Below are 27,730 nucleotides of genomic sequence, written 5' to 3'. Positions count from 1 at the left end.
CTCCCTGTCTTTGTCCTCTGCCCCTGACATCTGCCCTGCTCACTGATGTCAGACTTGTTGCCGTTACTTACCGTCTGCTAAATAAAGTCTGGACTCTATTCTCAGATGAAGACCTGTCTTGATTTGGCCACAGTCTTCCTTTGCAGCTGTATCTCCCATGTCTTCTCTGGACTTGTGCTCCAGCCTATACACCAACTTAAATTTCCACCAGATACTCCTTGGACTTTTCCACCTCCTACCTTTATTCCTATCACTTTCTAGAAGCCTTCCTTTGTCACTTCTGGTCAAAAGCGCACACCACCAGGTTGGCCCCGCCGACCTCTGTGAGGGTCTTTCCCACCTCCCCAGACCTGTGACAGTTGATTTGGCTACTGGGCTACAGGTGACATGCTGTATTACCCTCCCAAGTCTTAAGGTTTCGGAGGGCATGTGTTCTTTTCACATCCTACAGTGCCTTCAAGTTCATGGTCCCTACTAAGTAAATGTTGACCAGATGAGTGAATTGAGGAACAATAGGATCTTTTCAAGTTGCTTAGACTTGCTGAGGTTCAAGGGCCTTTTTGTAAATATTTATTAAATAATTAATTCATAGAGCCATGTTCCTTTCTCCATCCCCACTGTTTTCTGTTGACCTCCCCACTTGCCATTGTTCTCACTAGATAAGATAGTCCCTTTGAATTGGACCCATTGTCTCAGTTTAAGAGAATGCAGACAAATGGAGAAAATTAGGGCTCCGTCTCACCTATGAGGTGAGCACCTACGAAGATAAAATTAGGAAAAAAGCATTTATTCTCAAGCATTCCCCCACCCATTAGACGCTTGTCTATTTTCTCTTTGCCTCAGTTGACTCCATCTGCTTTTTTTCTTTTTGTTTTCTTCTCAGTAATGTGGCAGGCAATGGACAAGGGCTGGGAAAACATATTTTAGAGTATCTACAGCCTCCTCCACGATCAGGGAGAGAGGGAAAGTCTGGGGCAAGCAGCCAGATCTCCTGGGCAGCATGCCTGAATCACCGCCCCCTGAACACACAGTCGGATACATAGACCCATAGACATGCAAACTCGATCCCTCCTCCCCTGCCTGCAAGTGCAGTGGCATAAATAAATGAGCCATCTTAAGTGCAAAGAGCAGATCGGGAAACAGCAAGATGGGTTTTCAAGTCCAAAAGGTTAGTCACCTTGCAATGAGATAGCCTTGCGTAGAGATTGTTCTAACTTTGGGACCGGTTTGAGGCATTTAAACATTTAGTTTTCACTTGCCGTCTGAGACTGTTACCAACAAAACTGTAAAGGGAAGAAACCCTTTAAATTCACCAAGGGTTTGCTAACATAACATACACATGAGCTTAGAGTCATTTAAAAGAAGCAATGAATTCTAACAAGGAAGCCAAGTATTTCCCAATTCTAGAGTTTTTTTAGTAACTTTCATATTCAATTGTAAGTTTCGGGAGACAGGGAACACTACACAGAGTCAGGCACGTGGTAAGTTCACGCCGTGTGTGCTGACTGGTTGATTACAGAATCCTGAATTCATGGCTCCAATGAGTAGAGTAGGATCATGCATCTGAAATGATGAAGGATGAGGTGAGGTCGGATCTTTCATGGGGAGTGGCGTGCTTTGACAGATGCAAGCTGTAGTGTCCCTGATAGGCTGAGGTGCCCCTGAGAGGGACATGGACTAAAGAGGGTGGAAGTCAGCCCCACAGATTTCTTCCACAGCTCTTTGGTGGCTGGTTATATAATTGATCATCACGGGATATGAGAATAAGCCAGCCTAAAGTTTAGCACTTCTCATTCAGGAGGTAACAAGCAGAGAAAAAGATACAGAGTTTAAAATGTGCCCAGACAGATCTGAGCAAAGACAACCAGAACTGGGTATGAGGCAGTGGATCTGATGAGTACTTCGGTAATTCAGATGTTAGTGACTTTGATTAAGATAACTAATTGTTAGACCTGCTTGGCTGTTTAAAAACAACCATATGAAGTTGAATTTTTCCCATTCAAAATAAAGAATTATTTAATACAGGCCTCTGTAAAATAACACCATTTATTAGTTGAATTTTAATGAGTTCTATTAAATAAGTGACAAAGCCCTTTTTTACTGGCGCTCAGGGACTTCTGGTATTACAGGATTAAAACACAACTGAACTCAGTACATGTGTCAGACTTACTTATGAAAAGAAATTAATTATTCCAGCAGTGATCCAACCATAAGGTGTATGGTGTTTTCTGGAGGTCAAGAACCATTTTAAGAAGTTGCCAGAGGATGCTTTTTAGGTGGCCAAGAGGAAGAGTCTGAACAGAGCTCTGACCTTAAGAATGCAGTCGTTCCCAACTTACAAGCAGATCATGTTCGAAAAGTGTTTGATTGTAGATGACTTTTTGGAACTCGAGCTTCATTTCTCCAGAGAGATGGCAACACAAGTAGGAGCTGTGAGCCTAGTGGCTGTCAATAAAGGAGGTGGGTTGGAGTGCCCCAGTGAGAGAGAAACCTCCACATCCTCAGCTCTCCAGACAGGGGCAAGAGTCCTTGACATTTCCTGAGGTGCCAGGACAGGCCACTCATGGGAAAAGTGCGCAGTTCTTTGAGTAAGATGCGAGCGAGACTCAGTTCTGGCTCTGCTGCCTTTGAGCTGTTCGTCTTTGGGCAAGTTACCTCTCTGAACCTGTTTCCTCATCTCCAACAGGAAAAATGACATCAACCTACAACGCAAGTTTTCTCCCTCCCTCCCTCCCTCCCCCCCTTTCTTTCTCTGTCTCTTTCTCTCTTTCTCTCTCTCTTTCTTTCTCTCTTTCTCTCTTTCTTTCTTTCTCTCTCTCTTTCTCTCTCTTTCTTTCTCTCTTTCTCTCTTTCTTTCTTTCTCTCTCTCTTTCTCTCTCTTTCTATCTTTCTCTCTCTTTTTCTTTCTTTCTCTTTCTCTCTTTCTCTCTCTCCATCCCTCCCTCTTTCTCTCCCTTCCTTCCTTCCTTCCTTCCTTTCTTTCTTTCTTTCTTTCTTTCTTTCTTTCTTTCTCTCTTTCTCTCTTTCTCTCTCTCTTTCTCTCTTTCTTTCTTTCTCTCTTTCTTTCTCTCTCTCTCTCTTTCTCTCTCTATCTTTCTCTCTTTCTTTCCTTTCTTTCCTTTCTTTCTTTCTTTCTTTCTTTCTTTCTTTCTCCCTCCCCCTCCCTCCCTCCCTCCCTCCCTCTCTCTCTCTCTCTTTCTTTCTTTCTTTCTCTCTCTCCGTCCCTCCCTTTCTCTCTCTTTCTTCCTTCCTTCCTTCCTTCCTTTCTTTCTTTCTCTCTTTCTTTCTCTCTCTCCGTCCCTCCCTCCCTCCCTCCCTTCTTTCCTTCCTTCCTTCCTTCCTTCCTTCCTTCCTTCCTTCTTTCCTTCCTTTCTTCCTTCCTTCCTTCCTTCCTTCCTTTCTTTCTTTCTTTCTCTCTTTCTCTCTTTCTTTCTCTCTTTCTTTCTCTCTTTCTCTCTCTCTCTTTCTCTCTCTATCTTTCTCTCTTTCTTTCCTTTCTTTCCTTTCTTTCTTTCTCTTTCTTTCTTTCTTTCTTTCTTTCTTTCTTTCTTTCTTTCTTTCTTTCTTTCTTTCTTTCTCCCTCCCCCCTCCCTCCCTCCCTCCCTCCCTCCCTCCCTCCCTCTCTCTCTCTCTTTCTTTCTTTCTTTCTCTCTTTCTCTCTCTCCGTCCCTCCCTCTCTTTCTCTCTCTCTTTCTTCCTTCCTTCCTTCCTTCCTTTCTTTCTTTCTCTCTTTCTTTCTTTCTCTCTCTCCGTCCCTCCCTCCCTCCCTTCCTTCCTTCCTTCCTTCCTTTCTTTCTTTCTTTCTTTCTTTCTTCATACAATGCACCTCTAGCCTTAATCCTCTTCAGTCAGTCAGTTAACCACATCTGGTAGCTTTTACCTCTTCAGTCTCTCTGGAATGTTTCCATTTCCCTCCACCTCCACTGCACTACCCTAGGTGGAGCCACACCATCTCTCTGACCACAGGACCTTTTAAATGTGCCCCTGTCTCTCCTACCTGGACATTCGGCTAAGGAGTGTCCCTGCTGCCATTATTGTTCCCCTCTCAAGCATTCTTGACAGGGTAGGAGCTCTTCAGAGCTTTTTAAAATGCAGATCTGATCCCCTGGGTTCCAGCTTAAAATCATCCAATGGCTTCTCATTGTGCTTTGGATAAAACCCAAACTCCTTAACTTGAATTTCAAAACCCTGCGTTATGTGACCCCTGCCACCTCCTCCATCCTCATTTGTAAGGTCCTTCCCTCCAACGCCACTTGGCTGCTATGCTAACTTGTTTAGGTCCCTTCAGAGCACCATACTTGCTCCCTCCTCCGTGCCAGCCATGAAGCAGGTGGTCCTCTTGCCTTGGAACGCTTGCCCTCACTGTGCCCTACCCTCCTTCCCCTGGCAAACTCCTCCTAATCCTTAAGATCTGGCTTCACTGCCTCTTACCCTCTCTGTAGGGTGTAGGCCAGTCTTGACCCCATAGGTGGTTAGGATTCCAACAGCAACATGCAGTACTTCCCCTCTCAGAATACTCTGTTGTGATCACTAGTTGAGTTGTGTGATTTCCCTGCAGGTTAGAAGGCCGGTGCAGTAGGGAAAGTGGTGGTAAGGAGTGCAGAGATTTCGGCCTCCACCCTGTATTCGCTGGTCAAGTTGCTTATCATCTTTATGCCTCCTCATCTATAAACTACTACTGCTTGCCTCACAGAGTTATCCTGAGAGTTAAATGAGATAATATGTGTGTGTGTATATATATGCATATATGTGTGTATATTGGGTTGGCCAAAAAGTTCATTCGGGTTTTCCTGTAAGATGTTACGGAAGACTCAAATGAACTTTTTGGCCAACCCAGTATATCAGTATAAAAGGTTTAAGTGCGTTAACTAGTCCATAGAAAATAAGTCTTCAATAAACTGAGATGCATGTGCAATGAATACTTAGTAAACGCAAGCTTTTTGTTGTCGCTTTGTTTTGTTGTTTTTAAGCTGAGTATTGCTACGGCTGTTTTCCTGGGAGTGCACTTTCCCCTTTTCTTTATGTGCCATTGGCTTGGTAAGATTAGAGTCCCAAAAGTAAAACTGTGAGTACTGTGTTTGCTTTCCCATTTGCTCCTTTCTTCCCAATCTGCGTAGCCTGTAGGAGTGATGTCAAGACGTAAAGTGATGTAGAAAGTGGGCGAAGAAAATATTATGTTCACAAAGCCTGTTTTCCAGTCAACTCCTAGGGGATCCCATGCCTTATTAGTTGTGGATTCTGCCTCTGCCCACAGTTCTTTAGTCCTTGCCTGCTTCAGAGCCCTTCCTATTAGAGGCACTGGCGAGGCAGTGCAGTGCCAGGAGGCCCAGGCATCAGGTCATTCAGGAAAGACAGGGCCATAGAATGCAAGCAAATTAAAGCATTCTCAGTGCTTCCTACTTCAATCTGCCCCCCAAAAAACAAAGAAACAAAACATAGGTGTGTGCATGTGTGTGTTTTAGAGGGAGTCACCAAATACACGTCAAAGGCAACACACAAATTAGTGCAGCATGAGTTCTGTGACGTTTGGTAAAGGTCTTTGGAGAAGATGACAAAACAAGGTGCTTCCCAGTTCCATGGCCCCTAAGGTTTGGTGCAAACGCTGTGTGTGAAAAATCACCAAACATGTACCTCACCACTGAATTTTGTGAGGGTCGACTTACTACCCCTGTTACCTGGTAGTCTCCACGCTTTAGAAGAGTTCTTGTCATTTTGATTTTTAGATGAGTCACTGGGTTTGTTGCCCCCAGAGGCACTTCATTATGATTCAGTGTAAAGCCCTGAAAGGACTCGGCTTCCGGGAGTTAGGGGTGGGATGAGGGCTGCAGTGGTTCTGCGTTGGCATGAGGCTGAATTGACACCTTTGATGTAGCCTAAGACAGAACCCGCACCTCCCACTGCTGCTCGGAAGACGTCAGCCTTACGCAGAAAAGGCATCTGCTAAGGAATCCTGCTTCTCATTCAGCCTGCTCTGGGAGCAGCCTTAGCCATCGTTAACTAATCCAACCGCTTCCCTCCTCCCCTGCGGTGCTGGGCTTAGTGCTCAGAAGGGATTTCGCCTCTTGCTCTTGTCAGGTTAGGCACTGAGACTGTGTCCATGTTAGAACTCATAGAAGGTAAGTTAAATGCATGATCCCTCTCCCTCACGGAAAGATGTTTATTTTGCGCCCTGGAGGACATGTGTGTCTCATTGCTAATCCTACTTCGTTGCTGTGGATGTAAAACATGTAAAAATGCTGACATTTTTACAGGCAAAATAGTGGCGATCTGATACATCTTTACAGAGTCATGTCTTTAAGTGTTTTATCAGTTCTTAGAGGTGTTGTTACTCAGAGAAAAGAATGGCTTACGTGAGTTCTGTGGCTTTGATTCCTTTTAGGGATAATGTTTAAAAGTCTTGAGAGTCAGGTTGATTCTCATGATGTAAACCTATTGAAAAGCAGCTTTTATTTTCGACAGCAGTACAGATTAACGGTGAGGAGTTCCTGAGTGTCTGTGCCAGTTACTTTGTCTTGTGGGAGGCAGGTCCTTCTGAGTTAGGCTGGGGGTTGCATCGGGCGCAAGTGGATGTGGGAACTTCTAGAAGTGAGTTCTTAACTCTAAAAAGACAGTGATCTGTTTTCACAAGACACTGGGACTATCACTTGTGAGCTGTGCTAATATTTGCTCTCACTGGGTTGTACTGGGAAGCTAAACTAAAGAAGGAAGCATGAAGTCCATTGAAAATGTCTCAGAACCGCATGCCTAAAATCTCCGTGGGCACAGCTAAGAGCACCATTCATAAATTCATCAGGAAAGTTGTGCAAAGTACATTATTATTCTTTTTAATGTAACCTGCTGCTATATTCAACACTGGATTAGCAAAGCAGTGAGTTTCTGAAGAAGGTTTCTCCCAGAAGCTATTTTTCAGCACTATAGATAAAAAGTATCTGGAATTTTAGCAAATGTCCCTCTTTAATTGTTTGTTGCTCTGAGAAGATGATTTGTCGTGAGAATTCTTTAGTAAGCCACTTTTTCACTCTGTGATCCTCTGTGTTTCTAGTTAATGGAACCCCTGGGAGTCAGCTCTCTACTCCGCGCTCGGGCAAGTCTCCAAGCCCATCACCCACCAGCCCTGGAAGCCTGCGGAAGCAGAGGGTAAGGAAATGAGCACGCTCCTTGTTTAAGACCTGTCCGTGTCTCGGTGCAGATGGCACAGGTGCCGGCAAATAGGCCTCTTACGATAGCGCTGCTTGTCTCTAAGGAAGAACCAGGCGAGGACAGGAGGTGACCGACCTTGGGTCACTTATTACGGCTGCGGTTTCTCTTAGCTACGACTCGGGGCTTTAAATTTCCCTGTAAACTTGTCCTGATCTTAATTCCAGGGAGAATAGACAGTTGCTGCTCCACTTTGAAATACCTCACTCTTTCTGTCTCGAGGGCACAAAGACGTTAATGGCACTGGATTGTAAGCTTCCTTAGCTGAAATGAGTTTCATTAGAGACATCATCACTGGTCACCAGCCTTCCTTAAGAAAGAAAAGGAAAAGTGCCTGGATTGGAGGTGGGCGGGCCCTGGTGGGAGTTGCTTTAGGGCAAAGGATGGTGGTCCAGAGCCCCTGAGGGTTTCTGCTGCAGAGATGGTCGCATGGGACCTGTGTTTTTGTGAATGAAACCCACACCGAGCACCTTCTCTTTCATCATGACCTGCATTTATCTTTGAGCTTCTTGCGTAATAATGGAGAAGTTGATTGAGCTTGGAGACCAAAGTCAAAAAAGTTACCGGAAACAGTGTTCCTTTCTCTATGCTAAGGAAGGGGGTGGGATTAGCTTTTCTTTCAGGATGGAAGAACGACTGTTCAGGACGCCTCACAACCTCTGCGGTTTGTCTTTCCCAGTAAGACCAAGGCAAGAATCACAGGAGTGGGACGGGGAGGAGGGGCATGGCGCAGTGGAGGCAACAGGAGGCCTTGCAGTGGCCTGATTTCAAAGGCAAGGTGCGGAGGGAGGTTTCAGGACATTTTAAGAAGCTAGGGCTCTTTGGCAGCTTTTCAACTCAAAGATTGGATTCACGAATTTCATTTCTTGTACTATGTGCTTTAAAATGAGAATTTAGGGCTTCCCTGGTGGCGCAGTGGTTGAGAGTCCTCCTGCCGCTGCAGGGGACACGGGTTCGTGCCCCGGTCCGGGAAGATCCCACATGCCGCGGAGCGGCTGGGCCCGTGAGCCATGGCCGCTGAGCCTGTGCTCGAAACGGGAGAGGCCACAACAGTGAGAGGCCCGCGTACCGAAAAAAAAAAAAAAAAAGACTTTATGTTCCATACATTTAAACTGCCTCCAAGAGGGAAGCTCCTCTTTGCAAGCCTCCTGCCGAGGTGGTGTCCACACACCCTCTGGGGGGAGGGTGAATGAGTCAGTCCCCAGTCCCCTTTGCAGCCTGGCCTGCCACTTAGCAGGTTGTACTGTCCTGATCGCTCCACTGAACCGCCTGGCATCAGGTCCAGCTGGTTTTGATTATTGCATGAGGCCTGGAGCTGGACACCAGCTCCTCCACTAAACGGCTGTGTTATCTTTGATAAGTCTGTTATCCTCTCCCGGCTTCAGTCAAAACAAAACAAAATAAAAGGCTCTTTCCAGATAGAAAACCCAATAATGCGACTCCAGTTCCAGCTGAGTGTTTTCACTATGGTTTCTTCATGGCCACGGTCTAATCTGGCATTTTAAAGTGCAGGAATCATTAGTGAACTACTAGAAGAATGGGCCAAGTTCATTTAATCTCCTAAATGTCTATGGTTGAGTGGAGGAAGGGCTAGTGGAGTGAGTGATGCTTTTCTTATAAATGTTACCCAGTGAGGCCCCCATCTATAGAGGCAGCCATTAGAAATAGGGCAGATTGGGGACTTCCCTGGTGGTCCAGTGGTTAAGACTTTCTTTGCTTTCCAATGCAGAGGGTATGGGTTCGATCCCTAGTTGGGGAATTAAGGTCCCACATGCCATGTGGCCAGAAAACCAAAACATAAAAGAGGCAATATTGTAACAAATTCAATAAAGACTTTAAAAACAACAAAAAAAGAAAAAGAAATAGGACAGATAGGGCCCTCTTACATAGAATAGTCTCTCTTTTGAGGTGTATACTTTGGAGACTCCACCTGGCATAGAAATCCCTCTTCATCCTTTGGGCTAATTAAATTAGGTTCAGGATTTAGCTCATGCTTCGTTGTTGAGATTAGATTAGAATGAGTGAGACTCCCTGCTACAGATCTGAGCTTCCCTCCTGCTGGCTTATGGTGCAGACTCCATCTTGGGGATGTAAAGCTCTGGGCTCAGCTCTCCCTTTGTTGGCAGAATGAGGCTAGAATTTGCTTCTTCTGCCCTCTGTATTTCCTACTACACTATGATTTTGTCCAACTGAGGCAGAAAATTTCCATCCAGCTCCTAGCAGCTGTGTGGCCAGTGGCTTATGTAATTAACACTGCCAGCGCTTGGGAAATGATTATAAGGGATGGTTCTCTTGTAGATTCTTCATTTTGTCATTTAAACTACCAGTGCAAGCTCCGTACTTGACAGGGAAAAACAATCTCGTTTGTTTTAAGGAGACAAAAGGTTTATCATCATCTGAAAACATTTATTAAACACGTGTTGTGAGCAGAGCACGAGATAGTTTAGAGATGGTTCAGTTTCCAGGCTTTTGAATTGAGGCCGTAAATGAACATCCTCCATCCGTGTACCATGTCAGTGAGTAGAAACATTCCCAGCTGCTTTAGTGAGAGGAGCTTTCATCTTGGTGTGGAGGCAACTGCATCAAATAATCCCTCCCAGTTAAAATGAGCCTAGAATATCCCTAAAAACTGATCCTGTTTCAAATTTGGTTAATATTCTTCTCAAATGGCTCTACTCCTATGCAGGAAATACTGAAATAAGTGAAACATGGCAAGTGCTAAAAGAAGACACATCAAGGAATAAATTAACTCTTTTTATTGCAAATTGGAAAACAGTAGCTACTTCTCTTTTTCTTTCTGTGTTGCCTAGCAACATGGCCAGGGAAATGAGTGGGCTGCCTCTCCCTGCAACACACACTCACACTTCCTACCTCATTTTGAAACTCAGGAATATAAGCTACTTTTCTTTTTTAAGGAATATTGAGACATTTGACCGCTTCTTCACAAACAAGAAAATCTATATTTTTGTTTATGTTAATTATGATGGTTTAATCCGCTTTTTTCCTTCCCTGAATATTTTTGTTACCTCTTTTGGTATTTTAGAATAGTCCTATACAATAGGAGTCTGCATGCCAGATATTTTTCTTCTTGAAAGCGCTGATGGCAGTGTACCAAGCAACTGCCCTATTTTTCCAAAACACTGTTATTTAAATTGCTGTCTAGAAGCGTTTGGTCACAGATGCAGATCCGGGAGGCTCTTTTCCATCCATGAACTTTCTGGGGTCCTATTTCTTAATATATCAGGAAGAAAAGTGTTTTATTGTGTAGGTGGAGTGAAGCTCCCCATGATACTCCCACATGGCTGACTTTTGTAGATTATCTGATCAGTCAGTTGATGTGAAGAGTGGGTGGTTCAAAATAGAAAGGAAGCCAGGATTCTAGACACTCTCTGCAGATCTGAGCTCGTTGCCTGGTGACCAGCAGAGGGATCTCTTAGCAGAAAAGGGCGGAGGGGAGAAGAGGGAAGGTGACGGGTGAGCGGTTGGGGAACCGGGATAAACACTGGGAAGGGAGCAGGGAGGTCAAGTTCGCGTTCTTTCCGTCTTCCAAACATACCATTTTGAAAAGGCAATGTTTATTGGGTGTATGCGGGGTGCAAATGCAACCCTTGAGTTGTTGCTCTGGGGCCAGAATTTCCTGAATGCCAGCTGGGGCTCCTAATAAATTATTGCCTGAGGTAAGCACCTTCCTCTTCTACCCAGAATGGGAAGGAAACGTTGAAGGAAGAATTGCCTAGATACATAGTAGCAGAGTTGGTGTTGACAGACCTCAAGGGCCCAAGAACCCAACTGGACACAGAGGAAGGCAAAAGCTCATGAGCAGATCAAGCCAATAAGGCAGAATAAGCACCCTTTTCATCTATTTAGACGCTTTCATGATCTTCCCTCTTATCCAAATTTGACGACTCTAAAGGGTTCAATGACCTCAGAAACCGAGGATGCCCATTCAGTGTTGTCCCACTCCTAAGAGAGCGCAGGGCACCCAAGAAAGCCGCGTAAACAAATCTGTACCTGCCCTTCATCTTACAGGACCTGTACCGCCCCCTCTCCTCAGATGATTTGGATTCAGTAGGAGACTCAGTGTAAAAGAGACAATGGAGCAGTGTATATGGTTTGTGGTTGGGTGAAGGTTTCACGTTTCCTAAGCAAACGTCTAACAGCAAAATACACAAAAGAGTTTTGCATACCTTGAAATTATGAAGACTAAATCATATAGAAGGAAATATCCAGGTATCTTATATTAATCCTTGAAAGAGATATTTTTTTATATCGCCTACGTTGATTTGACTGAGGGAGCTTGAACACAGACTGGCTCAGTTGGTGAGGGTTTTGTGCCAGGCCTGGCTCTAGATGAATTTCATGTATGGGCCCGATCTTAGTTTCAGAATAGGCTAATGGTGTAGCAAGACAGTCATAATTTCTGTAGATGGGGTTTTCATTTTGATCATAGGTAAACATGTAGATACAAATTTTCTGTACAATTCTGTACAGATTTTCTGTCTAAGCAGATTAAAATGCCACTAGCAGACATTTTTTCTTAAAGTTATATTCTTCTTAAACTTTACATTGCTGATTTTAAAGTACTTTTATTGCAAAATAATCAAAATATTCAAGTAGCGTTCTTCTTCTTCCTAGACAATATTCAGAGCTACTTGTCATTTTGTGGGTTAGTCTAGGTGAGGAAAAACACCCATGTCAAAGACATAGCTCATGAAGACTCTCTTGTTAAGCATAGGAACTTTCCTTATTTTTGTTGTAAAAAGTAAATTTTACTTTTTAAACTTATCTTTCATTGAAAACAGCCTAAGTGTAGCTTAAACATGAAGAATTTTTTCAATGGTGTTGCTATAAATTATATAATTCCTCCCTATAACCATATATATAATTTTTCAAATATATAAATGCTGAAGCTAGGAAGCTTTTTTTTTAAAACATACAGACCTAAAAAATTGTGTCTGGACTTATTCCAAAAAACCAATTTGAAAAGCAAAATTCTTTTAAATGTTGCTACATAAATCAGGTCCCAAATATCCAAATCTCTACTCTGATAAATCCTGGATCTTACTGGTATTTTGGAAATTTTCATATGCAAAACTCCTTTGTGTTAAACTAAGTAAGTCTATGATCATAACCTATTGTTAATCATTAACCTACTAATTCTGCTTTCCTAGTCCTCTGTTTAAAAATTATAGTCAGCTTTGCTTAAACATAAAACAATTATTTTTAATCTGAATGTTAAGAACTAATTTAATGTGTATGGTCTATTGCATTTAAGCCATACCCTAGTGATCATTTAGTTTTACTAGTTCAAACACTAACAATTTAAGACTTGTGTAGCATGGTTTTGATATTTTACAGGCTTGACATATCTCAGTAGGTGATAAATTAAAAATGTATGATGCCACTTGGAGGCTTTTACTTGGGGTTTTCTTTTTCAAATTTTACTTGAAGATTGAATTTAAAAACAAAATGTTTGACTCAAAATGGAGAGAATTTCAGTTGTCATATACTGTTTTAAATGTTATCCATTTATCTCCTTGATAAATTGCTCAACTATCAAATTTTACCATCTGGTTTATAGTTACATATGTTACTATCTCACTTTCCAAGTGAATAAAATATTCCAACCATAAGAAGGAGAAGAAGGAAAAAAAACAGTACAGGCAGCCTAACAGCATTTGAAAACTTAGCCTTATAAAAATTAGTGCCTCATTATCCTGTCTGTTGCAGAGAAAGACACTTCTCTGGCAGGTTATTTGAGAACTGCAAACTGAACCATTCCATCTTGAAAGAACAGTTCATAATACCTGTTCCAGACTTCAGATTTTAAAACTGTTTCCAATAGAAATGAACAGAGACTCCTGCTGAGATCAAAAGGCTGCTTTGTTTCAGCTGAAACAGTAAACATCTGTGAGGTTGCCTATGCTGGTGTCTGTTCTAGTTATGTCTTTGTAAGATGCATTACTTAATACAGTTGAGTCCATAAAAGATTAGTATGTATTTGACTGAACTGTCAAAAATGCAGAGAAAGCAGTGGAACAGTTAACCTAAATCTGGTGGGGTCAGATGGTCCAGAACAAAAAATAAATTCCAATAATTTTAGCTTCCCTGAACTGTCAATCTTATGGACAACTACTGCTTAGAAAGGTCCAATAAACGCTATTTGTTCTGGATAAGTGGTAGATATTGCCAATTGATATGAAGCCCAGGGCTTTGTTTAGACATGGCAAAAAGAAACTGGACTTGTACTAATTGCCGATAGATATCATGGCCAGCTTTCCATCCAAGCAGTTCCGAGGGAAATGCTATTCCACAGCATTTAATCTTTTGAACATATGATTTTTATTAAACGACTGTTCAGGGGCAATATATATCATTTACTTTTGAAACTAAAATCCCTCAGAGATTGAAACAGCACACCATTTATAGACTTTGAGATCTCTTCCTGTGCAGAGCATAATTCCATTATACTAAAGCAGAAATTAAAAAAAAAAAATGCTTAGCAACAAACCAGAAGTTTTCAGTTTATTGGTGGAACCAAATTGATGATTTATAGGCACTTAAGATTTACTTACTTATAGAATTCTTTTTAAAAAAAATTAGACACTGAATTTTTAAATTGTTCTACTGGGCAGAAGAGACCTCCAGCAAAAGCAATGCATTTTTGTCCTTATGGTAGACCTTAAATGTTCTGTGAAGACATTGCACTCTAGGAAAAATTTGGTCATTGGCACTTACATTTTCACCTTTAGACATCGTAGAGAACGATACAATAAACGTATCCCTGCTTTTAGCATTTTAGAAGTGCAAAACCTAATTATATATCAAGTATAAACTTCACTGTGAACTCAAAAGACTGGTTCTGAAAGCCACGTGGTTTGTTTCTTCTTCGTCTTGCTTAATTACGTGGGGTGGGGCAGGAGTTCCCAATGTTTTCATACTGTCATAGACTTGTGAGACGTGGCAGGTCCACACCCATCTATACACATCCCTGTGTTCTTATATTGGCTCATCTAAATATTAAAAGTATCAAATACTATCTTCTAAAAACATTTTGAACCAGAATTCATGTGCCACATGTGTTCCCTGTGTTAACCAGCAGGGGTATTTTGGTTGCATCCACTGCAGATCTGTACATGATTTTTTTTTTTTTCATTTAAAAGTAATGGAATCTAAAAGCCACATTTCTTAGTACAAATGAATGAATATATAGAATAATATCCTTAAAAATAATTCCATATATTTTAGCTATTGGACTACTAAATTTTTCATATGTGGCCATATATCTACCCAGGTGTGTAGGTGTTTACGTAAATTTGCAGGGCCCAGTGTGTATATGGGTGTGCTTATGTAAGTATTTGTGTATGTTTATAGACCATAAATGGTAGAGTATGGTATTTGTGACACAGCCTTATAAGTTACTGGCTCTTGTGGAATTGTATGTAAAACCTTTCATGTCATAAACCATTACCCGTGACATATTAATTGAGGCATATTTAACTTCAAAAGTAGTTTTCTAAACTCGTATGGCAAAACGGTTCCAAATAATAGGCAGATGTACTGATTTCTTTTAAACAATTTGGAATCCAGTTAAACAAAAATTTCAAATTCAGATAAATCCAATATTGTATTAACTGTTAAATATAAGCATACATTAATGCTTATATTGTTATGTCCTGATATTCTATTATTAAAACGATTATATACTATCACTGTTGTTTCTCTAATGTGTATGACATGTGGTGATTGTCAGTCAGTATTCACTAAGAAAAGGAAGTATTGATTTATAGGGTTGTGAGTGGGTGAGTAATTATATTGAAACATAAATCGAAGAGAATCCAAACTGTGTTTGATTTGAAGTAAGTTGAATTGCAAAGCCAGATAACCTGTAAGGCAGTTTTGTATGTTCTTTCAAAACACGATTCTAAAGTATTGATGTATTTTCAGTAGTAACCCTACTATACTTCCTGTATGTGTGTATAACAAATATACACACTCCTGAAAATGTTAATTGAACGAATATATTGGGAATGAACTTTTCGGCCAACCCAATACTGTATATACGTACATTTCCTATTTATGCGTATTTGCATTAGCCTGGCTAGCATCTCTAACTGTGCATGTCAGTGACAACGATATCCCACAGCATTATAGTGTGAAAATTAGAGATATATTGAATTTGAAATACCAATTGCCTGATGCAGTTTGTTATACTGTCAGCTGAAAAATATTTGTAACTTTGTGCCTGTAATGCATGTGGAAAAGATAGGAAATCTGAGGCCCTAGCTGTAATTTTTCAGGGTGCATGATATATAGTGTCTTTAAAATGTGGTTCATTTTAGTAAAGACGATGGATAAATTCCAAGATAGTATAAATGATGCATGTTATACATGGGTGTTTGTATTATATATGGCCACAAAATGGTTTTGAAGCCAGGGAAGTAGGTATCTGAAAGGTCATAGGCAAAGAACTATGAAAGTTAATTTTCTTGTGATGTGTTTCTTTGAGTTTATATTCATCAGCAAGCAAGGAATTGAGTTTATTTGTTCTAAGGACATTTTACTTTGAAATACACTATGAATGTTGTAAATTTGGATAAAATTTTTGCAGAGAGGTTGACGTATTTCCTGCTTACAGTTTGAGTTGCTCGGATGTGCATTCTCTTAAAAAAAGCATTTGGTGTTAAAATGTTTTAAACAGCAACATGTTTTAAAATCCATCAGTTGAGGCCATCAGCAGAGTTTTACAGAGCGAAATGACGAAATGTTTCATTGACCTACCCAATTTTGAAAGTTCCATCACTTTGTACTGTGGCTTCACTGTAAAATGTTGTACCTTGTGTTTCACACTGGACCATGTTATTCCCCTCAAAGTTAATGTTGTGACACTTACCACCTTAAAAATAACTATAATAAACAGGAAAAACCACCTACGTTGTTCAGTGAGTTTCTTTCAGAAAACTTGATAAGTAGACATTGAAACTGAAATGACTGTGTGGGGTAAGGGTTACATTCATAATCATATTTATGGTGTTTTATGATGTAATTAGCATCAGCAGATGATACCTGAGATACTGCAGAATGACATCGCATGACATCCAAAGTATAAAATACTGACAATAACAATGAAATAAGACTATTTTGTTGAAGAATTCTGTTTTAGTTGGTTATATTAAAATCACTAATACACTTGCCTCTCAGGGTTGCATTAATGGTGAATATGTCAAACAAATTGGCAACTGGTTGAAAAAAAGAAATTTTAACCATAGTAACTTCCTCCTGGGCATGAAGGCATTTTTCCCAAAGTCATCTAACTTGCAGGGGGAAAAAATGTGCATGTGTATATAGGTGCATGTGTGTGTATGAAAGGTATTTTAAAAGTGCTAAATAAATAAATATATCATAAATAACTATAATAACAAACTTGATTACCCAACTTTAATATAGAACAAAGACCCATAATCTGTTTCATTCTTAATATGGTATATAAGGGAGAATAGAAAATTCTACTGGCCTAGTTAGAAAAAAAATTTTTACATTAACATTATTATAGAAGTCTAAAATTCTGGTTTGAAATCTAACATTTTTACTAGGTTCATTTTAACCTTAAAATTATAGTTTGCTGTAATTGGTTCTCTTTATTATTTCCATGATAACCTAAATATAGTCGGTACTCAAAGCAATAATGGTACAGCTGGAAGGAATGTTTACAAGTTTATAAAATTCCAAATTGTGCTTCTACTTTCTGAATATAATAGACTTCAAAGTGAAATGGAGCAGGTGCCTGAAAGAGTAGTGCTGGGAATCCAAACTGAGGAGTAAATCATGGAGGGAGTTATTTTATTGAGAGGAGATTCCCCTTCCAAACTATGATTTCACAGCGAGGAACTCCTAAGAGGAGACCTGGTGCCCTCCAAGACAAATGGTTGAGATTTTAAATGTACAGATCCTGGCTCTAAGTGAGCGTAGTGATTAGACAGCAGCAGCAAAGCAGACTGCCCCGTACAACAGAGTCGTAACTAAACGTGTTTATTTCTAATATCTCGGCTCCGTGGTTTCACTAACATAGATTTCAGTATTCCCATTTTCATTTTCTCTTCCTCTGAGTAAACCTATTTTATGAATGACAGTTCTACAGTCCTTTTAAAACTTTGACCAAATGTTTATAACTTTTCACGCATTTCAGTATTCGTTCTGAGTTATGCATGTGTTTGCTATGCCGTAAACTTTAGGTTATGCGTACTGTGGAGAATGCAGACAAGGGAATTTGGAAAAAGGAATGACTTTTGTGCCTTGCTTCAAGTAATGGAGCCTTATTAGTTATTGTAGATTGTAGATTGTTATTGTAGATTGTAGTGATTGTAGATTGTCATCAACTTATTGTTCTCTACCCACTTGGAAAGTAAATGAATATATGTTTTTTTCTATATACACAGAGTCCCTTGGATTTCAAGCTCTCTACACAAAGGTTGTGATTTAATTTTGTTATATGAGATCATCTTTAGACATTCTGTAGGCCTCAAGTCAGGATCACCAAAACAATTATTTGAGTTGGTTAAATATTTGTTGGTTGTGTTTCCTTTATAAAATTGATCCAGTTGATTTCTAAATTCTTTTACTGCCATTTTCCAAAAAAAATGTTAACAAAGTAATAACTGCATGCCGAGACAAAATGTGAAGTGGAAACAATGTAATTATCCAGACAAAGCTAAAGTTATCTGGTGAGGTTTTTCTACCTTGATTACATCAGTTGGATCAATTGGATATTTTTGTAGTCATTATTCGGTGTGGACCCCAGCTGAGTGCCATTCATACAAGTGGCAGGAGGAACTCGTACCATTTTATGTTTGAAATGAACTGTTTTTTTTACTACATAGTCATCAGATACATCTTGGTAAAATGTGGTTAGAACTGTTATGTCAGCTTTCTCACTTACTTCAAAAAAGTGTGATATGTTCTCCATCTGTTACATGATCCAAAGCTACACTTAGGGTGTGTTCTTACTGAGGCCAGTGCTTTTATGAAGGTGTGCCATGAAAGCGTCCAGGTGCCAGCAACCTGTCCACCTGGTTCCCATTAAATCTGCCTGGAAGCGATGACATTTCAAATGTCAGAATCTCTCTTAGAGCAGCTGATTGCGTTAAGTTCTAAAATTACTATGTTTTGCACTGTACACCCCTATGCCTTGGAATTCGCATACTGACTGAAGCAAACACAAAATCTTATCATCATGTATCCTATAAAATGGTTTATCTTCTCAGAAAAACCAAATAAGTAAATTGATTTCATTTATAAGCATGCAAAAATATAAGTGGGCCTTTTAGCTTCTGTAGGTCATAGATAGAGCCTGATTCATCTCATTGGGTTAATTCTAAAGAACAAGAACCTACACATTTTCCCTTTAGTATTTTCAAAATCCTTCAATCAGACTTACGGGCAATAATCAAAATGTTCCTACGCCGTCTAAGGTAGTATATTTAGGAGTAGTTACCAGGGTACTCAAAGGGCTGTGGTGATTACTGAATGACTTCAACTGGGAGAGACAGCAAAAATGTTAAGTGACGAAATCAGAATCCAAAAATAACGGGCTGGAAGGATATGAATGTAATAAATATGACATTAACATGAGTAAATGTGAAGTCTTAGACGTGATCCAAAACGCCAACCTCTCAAATATAGAATAAGGATATCTTAACACACTGTGAGTTCAGTGTAGGCTTAAAAGTTATGTTGTTACTGTTAAGCCAGTATGATCTTAAAGTGCATTAATATTCTATTAACAAGGAAGAAAGCTCTACCCTTCTCTCTCTCTGTGCTGGTCAGGGTACACCTAGAGTATTGCATTTGTTTTGAGCACTAGCATTAACCAGAGAAATCGACAACTGGAGGGTCAAGGGGTCACGGGGCCCTGTCTGATGACTAACAACCCAGAAAACTGGGATTATTGAAATTGAAAAAGAGAAGACACAGAAGGGGCGAAGTATCTCTTTCCAAATATCGGAAACATTGTCCTATTGGGAAATGCACTGTACTGGGAGAGAGCTAAGAACAACAAATAGGAGATGTAGAGGGGCATCATTTGAACATAACTTAAGGAAGAACTTTCTTTGCCTTATTAACAGTTAGGGGGCTGCCTTAGGAAGTAATGTGTTCAGTATTGGAGGTGTTTGGAAAGAGGCCATTTGACCACATGCTTGGGATTTTTGTAGTGGGCATTTGGTCTCTCAGTGGAAGTAGGGTAGAACAGGTAATATTTAAGGTCCATTTCAGTCCCTGAAATTCGTTGAATCCATGAATAGTCATTGTCTTGGAAAAGTGTATAATGTTAACTATCTTACTTCTTTGGGGGAAAAGAAGAGATAACACTGTTAGAAATTTAATACATTTATTTTACGTCATTTGAGCATAGTAAATAAAATGAGAACTTTCCATTTTCAGAGTACCGTGTTTGTAATTAAATGTTTTTCTCTTACAATTGTCTGTTACCTTCAGACAGTATGAAATTTGAAATGACTTGGAGTATATTTTCAAACCTAAAGTTGAAAATAAGCAATTTTAAACATAAGCAGACTTGTGTTAACCCTATTTTTTTTTTTTTTTTTTTTTTTAACCAGAGCCTAAAAAACCTGAGGGGTTTTTTGTTCATAAGGCAGAGAAAAACACAGCTGGCACTATGGCCAGCTTGAAGGGCATCAGACATTTGGTGGCACTGTTGAAAATGCAATTCATTAGTTGATAAGGCAGTTTAGTGAATAATATCCAGCAAGTTTATTAAACATTATAGTTTAAAAGATGTTTTCGTATTATTTGGGTCAGAATTCTGTATTGAGTATCTGACGTTCTTATTAAAAGAACAAGATTTTGGAATTGAGTCCATAAGTCGTGGACATCTTTGCTAGGAAATACGCTACTAGTCTATTAATTTGAATGCTTGATTCTGAAAGAATGTGTCTTTGTATTCTAAAATCTAAAACGCCGTATGACAGGACAGCACCTGCCATCCCAAACCACAGTGTGTCTGCATTATTAAACACCATTTGTGATGCTGCTGGAAGAAATTCAAGGATCAGAAGGCCCAGAAGAGAAAGTCTACATTTTAGACATTTCCTTACTGCTTTTCTGCTTGGAACACCGTTTGTCTACAGCACAAGCAATGACACAAGGGATAAAAGATCTCCCTGTTCTGGAAAACACAAACCTTCCCCTCAAATGCGGTAGCGTTAATGTTTCTTTTCTCCAGACCTCGACATCGTAAATCTGCCTTGTCTCAGCCATGTATTCCAATATTATAGATATCAGGTTTTCACAAACAAACATCCGTAAAAGTCAGAAGAGCACACTTAGAGGCTCGTACATTTATAGTGCCTTCGACAGAGTCGGTTATGACAGCACAGTTAGTGTCCCAGCAAGAAAAACTCTGTTTCAGGGTCGCAATCTGAATCCTTTCTGGCCTGCCACAGGACAAATGCGTGCTTCTGGTCACAAAGGGAGATTGAATGAGATATAAGGATGGAAACAGCTCAAGTCACCAGGCTGATGGATTGGGGGATTATTACCATACTGGAAAGTAAAAGGCACATCACACAGACTAGGTGACCTTCAGGCATGTGGTGTACTAGAGTCACCACAAAACTTCTAGAAAGTCCTGTGAGGAAGCAGATGCATCAATGCCATGAATTTAACTTTTATTCCCATCGTGTCACCTGTCAGCTTTGATGAACTCGTCCCATGGAACGTGGTCATCTTAGCGCACCCAGGAGAATGTGCAGTTGACTCAAATGGCGCTGCAGTGACTGAAGTAGCGTTTGCCCGATTATATGCATCCTTTGGGTGAAGACTAAAATCTTTGAATTTCCTGATATCATTGGGCGTAATGGCAAGATACTGTTGGGCACAATGACAGTACGTAAAACTTCTCTTCCTACTTACTTTGTGCACAGTTAAGGCTGGATGGAATGGGGAGGAGGTTGAAGGGAGACAGGTAAGCAGAGCAGAAGTAGGTCAACTTTGCTTCTCGCCACCTCTTCATTATTAATTCAACTACAGACGCTCTCTCCCTTCTCTCTGCTCCACAGACAGCCGGCACCATGAGCCCATGCCGCCCCTCACCGCCTCCAGGCTCCCATCAGGCCAACCAAGTGGATAAACCCAAGGAAACAGAAGGAGGATCTTTTAGGACAAGCTGTGTTCACTGTTTAGAAATAGCATTGAAATGTGCAAATTGCTTTCTCAAGGAATAGATAGAGGGATGGAAGGATTCATTGTTAAAGTACCTGATCACAGTATTAAATATTTGGTATTGGTTCATCCTCTGAGCTTTGTGATATAGTTGTTACCCTGTTTGCTCTCGTGGGTCTTGGGTCCAGATACACCCCAAATTTACAAAGGAATCACAGGCTTAGGCTTTCAGTTCTCTCTTTGCCTCAGGAATACAAGTAATAATAAGTCAATGTTTCTTGCTATGTAACATTTAATGTATCAATAACTTGCTTAGTGCTATGCCTTTATCTCAAAATGGAATTAAGAAACCCACTCTTCAACCTTTCTCCAAGGATGTGGCAAAGCTGAATATTTTTTAAAGGATATTCCATAAAAAACAAACTGAAGAAAATTTGTTTCTATGGTAAGAATAGAAAAAAAAAAAAAAAAAGAGCTCAGAATGACCCCTTATCTGAAGCCTGTTTGCAGATGAGAGTGTGGAAGAGTGAGGTGAGATACCTCAAAGCTGCCAAACCTAAACAGTGCGCAAAAGGATGCTAACGTTGAGAAAAAGAAATAAAAAGTCACGGAACATCCAAAGGACGGTGATGAGCCTGACTCAGTTAACGCCATCTGTTGTTGGGTAATAGGGTGGGGGGGGAGGTAGTCCCAAATGAATAGTCTAAGAGCCTCCCTTTCCGAGTGTTAAGACCAATTACTCCCTGGTGGTGGGTACGGTTACCTCCCGAGATTCTGGGCTGGGCACAGCACCTGGAGACTCAGGTAGTGGGACCGAGGATGTTTATTCTCTGTTTCTGTTTCCCCCCCCCAGAGCTCTCAGCATGGCGGCTCCTCCACTTCACTGGCATCCACCAAAGTCTGCAGCTCGATGGACGAGAACGACGGACCTGGAGAAGGTGGTGAGTTTTGGACTTGGTGTCTGAGGAGAAGGCTCAGCTCGTGCTTGGGCAGAGGATGGGCTGGCTAACTTTACACCCACCAGGAAACTGTCACTTCTGCAGCAGATGAGCCTGAAGCAGCTTCAGAGGCTCGTAGCAAGGGGGTAGGATTGAATGTGGCTCCCACCAGGGACGGTATCTCCTCTCGGGGGCCAGGAAGAGGGAGTTAGCCTAATGTGGAGACGTTTCCCATCCTCTGAAGGTATAAGCACCCTAACAAAGCCAGCTATTGCCCACTTTGCAAATAAAAGGGGGTAATCGTTGCCTTTGTTGTTCCAAATTCTGTTCACTTCTGGAACAAGAAAGACATCTTTACTTTTTTTTTTTTTTTTTTTGCGGTACGCGGGCCTCTCACTGCTGTGGCCTCTCCCGTTGAGGAGCACAGGCTCCGGACGCGCAGGCTCAGCGGCCGTGGCTCACGGGCCCAGCCGCTCCACGGCACGTGGGGTCCTCCCGGACTGGGGCACGAACCCGTGTCCCCTGCATTGGCAGGCGGACTCTCAACCACTGCGCCACCAGGGAAGCCCCTACATCTTGACTCTTTTGCTTGACTGTGATAGCCCTGCAGAGGCACTCTAACTTAAGTGAAGTCAACATGTGAAAATCTGGCTTTACAGAAAGAATGAATTGATGGCAATTGCAAAAATATTCTTTGGACCTTAAGTGAATTCCCTTCAGAAAGTGGTGAGATGATGTGGATTCCAGAATAGACTTTTTTGCTAACTCCTGGATTGTTTTAGATAAGCCTCTTCGGCTCTCCACATCTCAGTTTTTCTTCTACGAAATGGAGATTGTAATATATGCCTCTTTCCTCCCTGGGGGTTATTATCAGGCTCAAATCAATTATGAGAAAGTATTTCGAAACTAAAGTATAAAACTGATATGATCAAGCCACTGTTACAGAATCAGCACCCCTTATTTGTTTTAAATAATATGATTTAATTTTCCAATAAAGTACCATTAGGGGGAAACGTTTTTATTATGTTACGTGAGATACCTGACTTACCCAAGGATTATTTCTTGACTACCATGCAATATCAGACTTTTTTGGTATTTCCAGAAGTATGAAATTCAGAAGCCTCTTTTGTTCCAATGTGTTTTATTTACCTAATGAAATGAAATGGTCCTTGACGGAGCCTTTTTGGCTAACTCTTCTTAGCCAAAAGCCTAAAAGATACATTTTTTTTCAATAGTCAGGAAAAAAAATCCCAAGCCATGTGCTCCGGATGGGTGCCCAGTGGAAGGAAGGATGGAAGTCCCTCCCTACATTTCCCATCTGAAGCCAGGGTTGCCGCTGACAGCTAAGGATGGTTACTTTTACTATCCGTGGAGTAAAGAGCCTTAAGACCGCGTCATCCGAGAGATATTTTGTAAATCCGGGTGCTTTGCAGTGGATTTGAAACTTCTCCGACCATTTTCTGTGATAACCGTGGGCTAGACAAAAATCCCCAGTCTGAATCCTTCAAACGGAGGCAAAACTGTGGCTTCTTTGGGGTGAGATGGAGGGGGTGGGGGGGAGTGGAGGTACGTGCCCAGGTCTCGCTTTATTCCGGAGACCACTGAGATAGCTTCTAGTGGGTTAAACGTAAAATGTCACCTGTAGAGAGGTGAAGAGGTTGCAGGAATGCCGAGGACAAAAGCAGTGGCAGAAAATGTCCTACATTTGTACACGCTTTCCAGAAATTCCCTCCACTCTAGAATCCAGAGTGGTGCAGACTGGACATGATCACAAAACCAGAATAAGTAAGGGTCCTAAAGCCGATATCTGCTGATTGTGAGTTTCCATTTCCCGTTCCCCAACCCTGCAGACTAAACTCAATGAGAACACGGAAATCACCAAGAAAGCCCATTTGCCACCTACGGTTTTAATTTTATTTTGAGAAGAAATGTTTAGTCTCAGTTTATGATTAAAGGTCAGGAAAGGAGCACATTTAGGAAGCACACTAGGCTTCCATCACATTTTGTGTTCAGGTTGCCTGAGCGAAAGCCAGGATTTATAACTTTAAAGCATGTAAATTTTAGAGCCCAGCTATAAAAGCCTTTTTATACCCCTAAGATGTTAAAGGTTATCCACTATATTTATGTGACCTAAGTGTGGCTTATTTAGTTTTATGGCCTTAGATATTTAAAGCATTATTAGGCATTTGTAAAATATTTCAAAACGCATTTTAAGGGGGAAAATGCGTTGTGTTAGTGGCACTAACATAGTTGAAACTACAAAACTGTTCTGTTCAGACATAATAGACATTGCAGTTTTAACTCAACATCCGGTGAGAAATTTGTCTAAAATCTGCTCATTGATACTGGGGAGGGGTAGCAATCAGTGCTTAGTTCATAAGGAATTTTACGGAGATCTCTATTTCAGGATGTAGTAAAGCTAAGTGTGCAAACAGCAGGCATTTCTCATGCTTGTACAATGTCAAGCGGCCCAGAGTCCCTTACGAACCGCATCTTCCTCCCTACCTAGGAATGTCATTTTTCTGGACACCATGGGCATGCAGTAAACGCTATTGATCAAATTGGCATGAAATGAAAAGTGAAACTTCCTCCTCAGAATCCCCACTGCGGCAGAAAGCATAAGTTGCATTTACCTAGGTGGCAGTGGACCCCATACATTTTACGTTTCCTTTTAGTTTATCATTCATCTTAGTAATAATGGTTGATGATGCAATGTCGGCAAGGAGGTGGGAGTCGGGGACTGGCCTCCCTATACAGAAAATGACATATTGACGCTGAATCAGTTCCAGTCTATTAGATGATACTTCTAAACGTCTCTTTTGTGCAACATCTGTGTTCCCTTTTCTACCAATAAAAACATACTAATGATTCTTTCAGAAGTGCTGGAGGAAGGCTTCCAGATTCCAGCCACAATAACAGAACGATATAAAGTCGGAAGGACAATAGGAGATGGAAATTTTGCTGTTGTCAAGGAATGTGTAGAAAGGTGAGAAGGATATCATTTGCATTGAGCTTTAAAGGAAGCACTTGGCGTTATGTTTTCCAAGACAGCGTCTTTATTTGCGGTCTGTGGCACATATGGAATAGGTTAGTGTCTCAACTCCAGATGTAAAAAATATTTAAAAGAAAGAAAAGCCCATCTAACAACAGATTTGAAAAATGTAGTGATTCCTGGGGACAATCTATAAATTAAGGACTTTGATTTTTCTTTTTAATGTACTCAGCAAAACTTTGCCAGAGCTTTCAGGTAAGTCCTTTTATTTTGTTCAAACAAACAAACAAAAAGAACTATTGAATAGTTTTTTCGGCACTGTTTTGAGACATTTTGTAAAGGTCAGAACATTCTTATATGGGGTGTATATCTCTAACATATAACTTTCATAAAATTAAATACAGTAACTTCAAAAAACTTCAAAATGTATCTGTTCTGATCCTGACAAAAACAGCATTTAATACATTCAAATGTTTTAAAATGAATGAACTAGGCACTCTTGTGGGCCAAAGGGAAGGACTTGGAGTGAAAGGTTTACCCCTGGGACCTTGATACCTAATCAAGGACAGTAGATGGGGCTACTGGTTGGAGAAGTGACAAGTAATAGTCATAGCCCAGATCAAGACCGCCTCAAACCCTAAGCCCAGCGTGAGATTTGGAGTTCGTTTCTTACGGGGGACCTGGTCAGCCGGCAACTTCCTCTCAGGGCTGCTGAGCAGAGTACTGGAAAGGCGGGGGCTCCCACCTGGTTCCTTCAGGGAGTGTGTCCGCTGGCGCCCTGGGGGCTGGTCTGGGGTGAGCACCTTCCCCACTGCTCTTCTCTGCTCCCCTTTCGCCTACTCCCTGGGAGAGGGCCCTATGCGCTGCCCGAGTTCTCAACACTGTGTGGAAAGAATGCTTTAATCTCCACCTCCACTCAGAGAGGATGTCTCAGACTAGAGGCTCTGTCTGCAAGACCCAGAACTTATTTTTCTCCAAGTCCGTTGACTTAGACATGAAGATCCATGCCACATTAGAGCTGGACGTCTGCCCAGGGCCTCAGACACTGTGAGGGCCCTGAGTTTGGCCAGTGACCACTGATTTGCTTCCCTTCACCCTTTGCCCGACTAAGGTAGTGGAGCCCTCCTTAGGCTCCCCTGGAGCAGTGGGTCTCAGACTTTGCCCCACTCAACATAGCAGCTGGGCCAAGTCATTCCTGAGGACGGTGACAGCGACCCCTAGAGCAGCCGCTGTGTGTCGGGGAGGGGCATGAGTGACAGGTAGCTTGAAAATGCCCTTTGCTAATCCTGCTGCCCCGCTTTCCCCTCCCCCTCATTCCCCCACTCCCACCATGAAGTTTGACCATCTGTTGCATGACTGCGAAATATAGAAATTTTCCCGTGACTTTCCTGGGCCTCACACCTCCTCAAACAGGAGCAGCCACTGTTTACTGAGCATAAACTACATACAAGGCCCTTAACCTACGATACTTCATTTAATTATCATAATAATCCCATAGTTATGGGATTATTATATATAATCCCAAACTGTTTCCATCTCATATAAAGAACGCCCAGAGAAGCTAGATGCCCAAGTAAGTTAAGTACTCAGCTAGTAAGTACTTAGCAAGGCAAGGATTCAAGTTCAGCTCCAAAACCCACGCCTTTGGACCACTCTGCACCAGTGCCTCCTGCCTCGGACCAGGGGTCTTCCGTAAGAAAGTGGCTTCGCTGAGCCAAAGTCACACACAACACGCTTGTCCCTGTACAAAGAAGACAGAAGTTAAGTCGGGAAAGCCATCCCCAGAGTAATGGGTGGAAGCGTGTGTGCGTTTATATAATTTTATATTTCATTGATACTTTTACTGATAGCAAGCCCAGCCCTTTTAAACTTAATTTCCTCTGCAGCAGAAAACCCGGTGTCTAGCAGATCCCCGTGCCCTTCCCCCGCGGCGCCTGGTTCCTTGCCAGGGTGCGTCATCTGTTGAGTCTGGAGTGGTGGCCATGTGCTCGTCCTCGGATCACGATAGCATCTCAGTCCCACCGTCCTGGTCTTCCCATGATAGAAATTTATCATTTCTCCATCCTGAATTAATTTCTTTCTTTCTGGTTTGCATTGTGTGCGTTTTGCATGAGTTCACATCTTGGGTCTCATACGAATCGTCAGAGTCTAAACACCAGATTGCCCCCCAAAAGTGTTAGTATTCCGCTCCCGCAGAACAAGGACATATGGCATCTGCCCTCTCTCCCCAGAGGTATCACGAAACAATCTTTTAATATTTTCCAGAGGTCCAGGAAAATAAAAGGGAACCAAGAATGTTTTGAATGGCACACATTGCTTGCGGGGGTACATTCTGTCATATTTTAAAGGAGGAATATGTATTAAAAAGAGCAAGTACGCCTCTCCTCCGTTAATAATATGCTGTCACAGGGAAGGTTTTCCTGCA

The 27,730-nt window shown here is 41.4% G+C and overlaps 1 protein-coding gene across 4 annotated transcripts in view; it reads left to right on the top strand.

Moving 5' to 3' along the window:
* Positions 1-27,730, top strand: part of DCLK1 (doublecortin like kinase 1) — a 325,943-nt gene that overhangs the window by 241,558 nt on the left and 56,655 nt on the right. For 2 of the 4 annotated variants that reach the window (XM_033843538.2, XM_073795058.1), the window contains exons 6-8: positions 7,043-7,137; positions 22,229-22,316; positions 25,191-25,299. In XM_033843538.2, the coding sequence (XP_033699429.1) occupies positions 7,043-7,137; positions 22,229-22,316; positions 25,191-25,299 (292 nt within the window). Of the gene's footprint in view, positions 1-5,827; positions 6,117-7,042; positions 7,138-11,226; positions 16,127-22,228; positions 22,317-25,190; positions 25,300-27,730 lie in introns of those variants that run through there. The other 2 variants (XM_073795059.1, XM_033843537.2) reach the window with 2 other exon arrangements.

This window comes from Tursiops truncatus, chromosome 18 (assembly GCF_011762595.2).
Source record: "Tursiops truncatus isolate mTurTru1 chromosome 18, mTurTru1.mat.Y, whole genome shotgun sequence".
Classification (NCBI taxonomy): domain Eukaryota; kingdom Metazoa; phylum Chordata; class Mammalia; order Artiodactyla; family Delphinidae; genus Tursiops; species Tursiops truncatus.
This window is presented reverse-complemented; position numbering and strand designations above follow the sequence as displayed.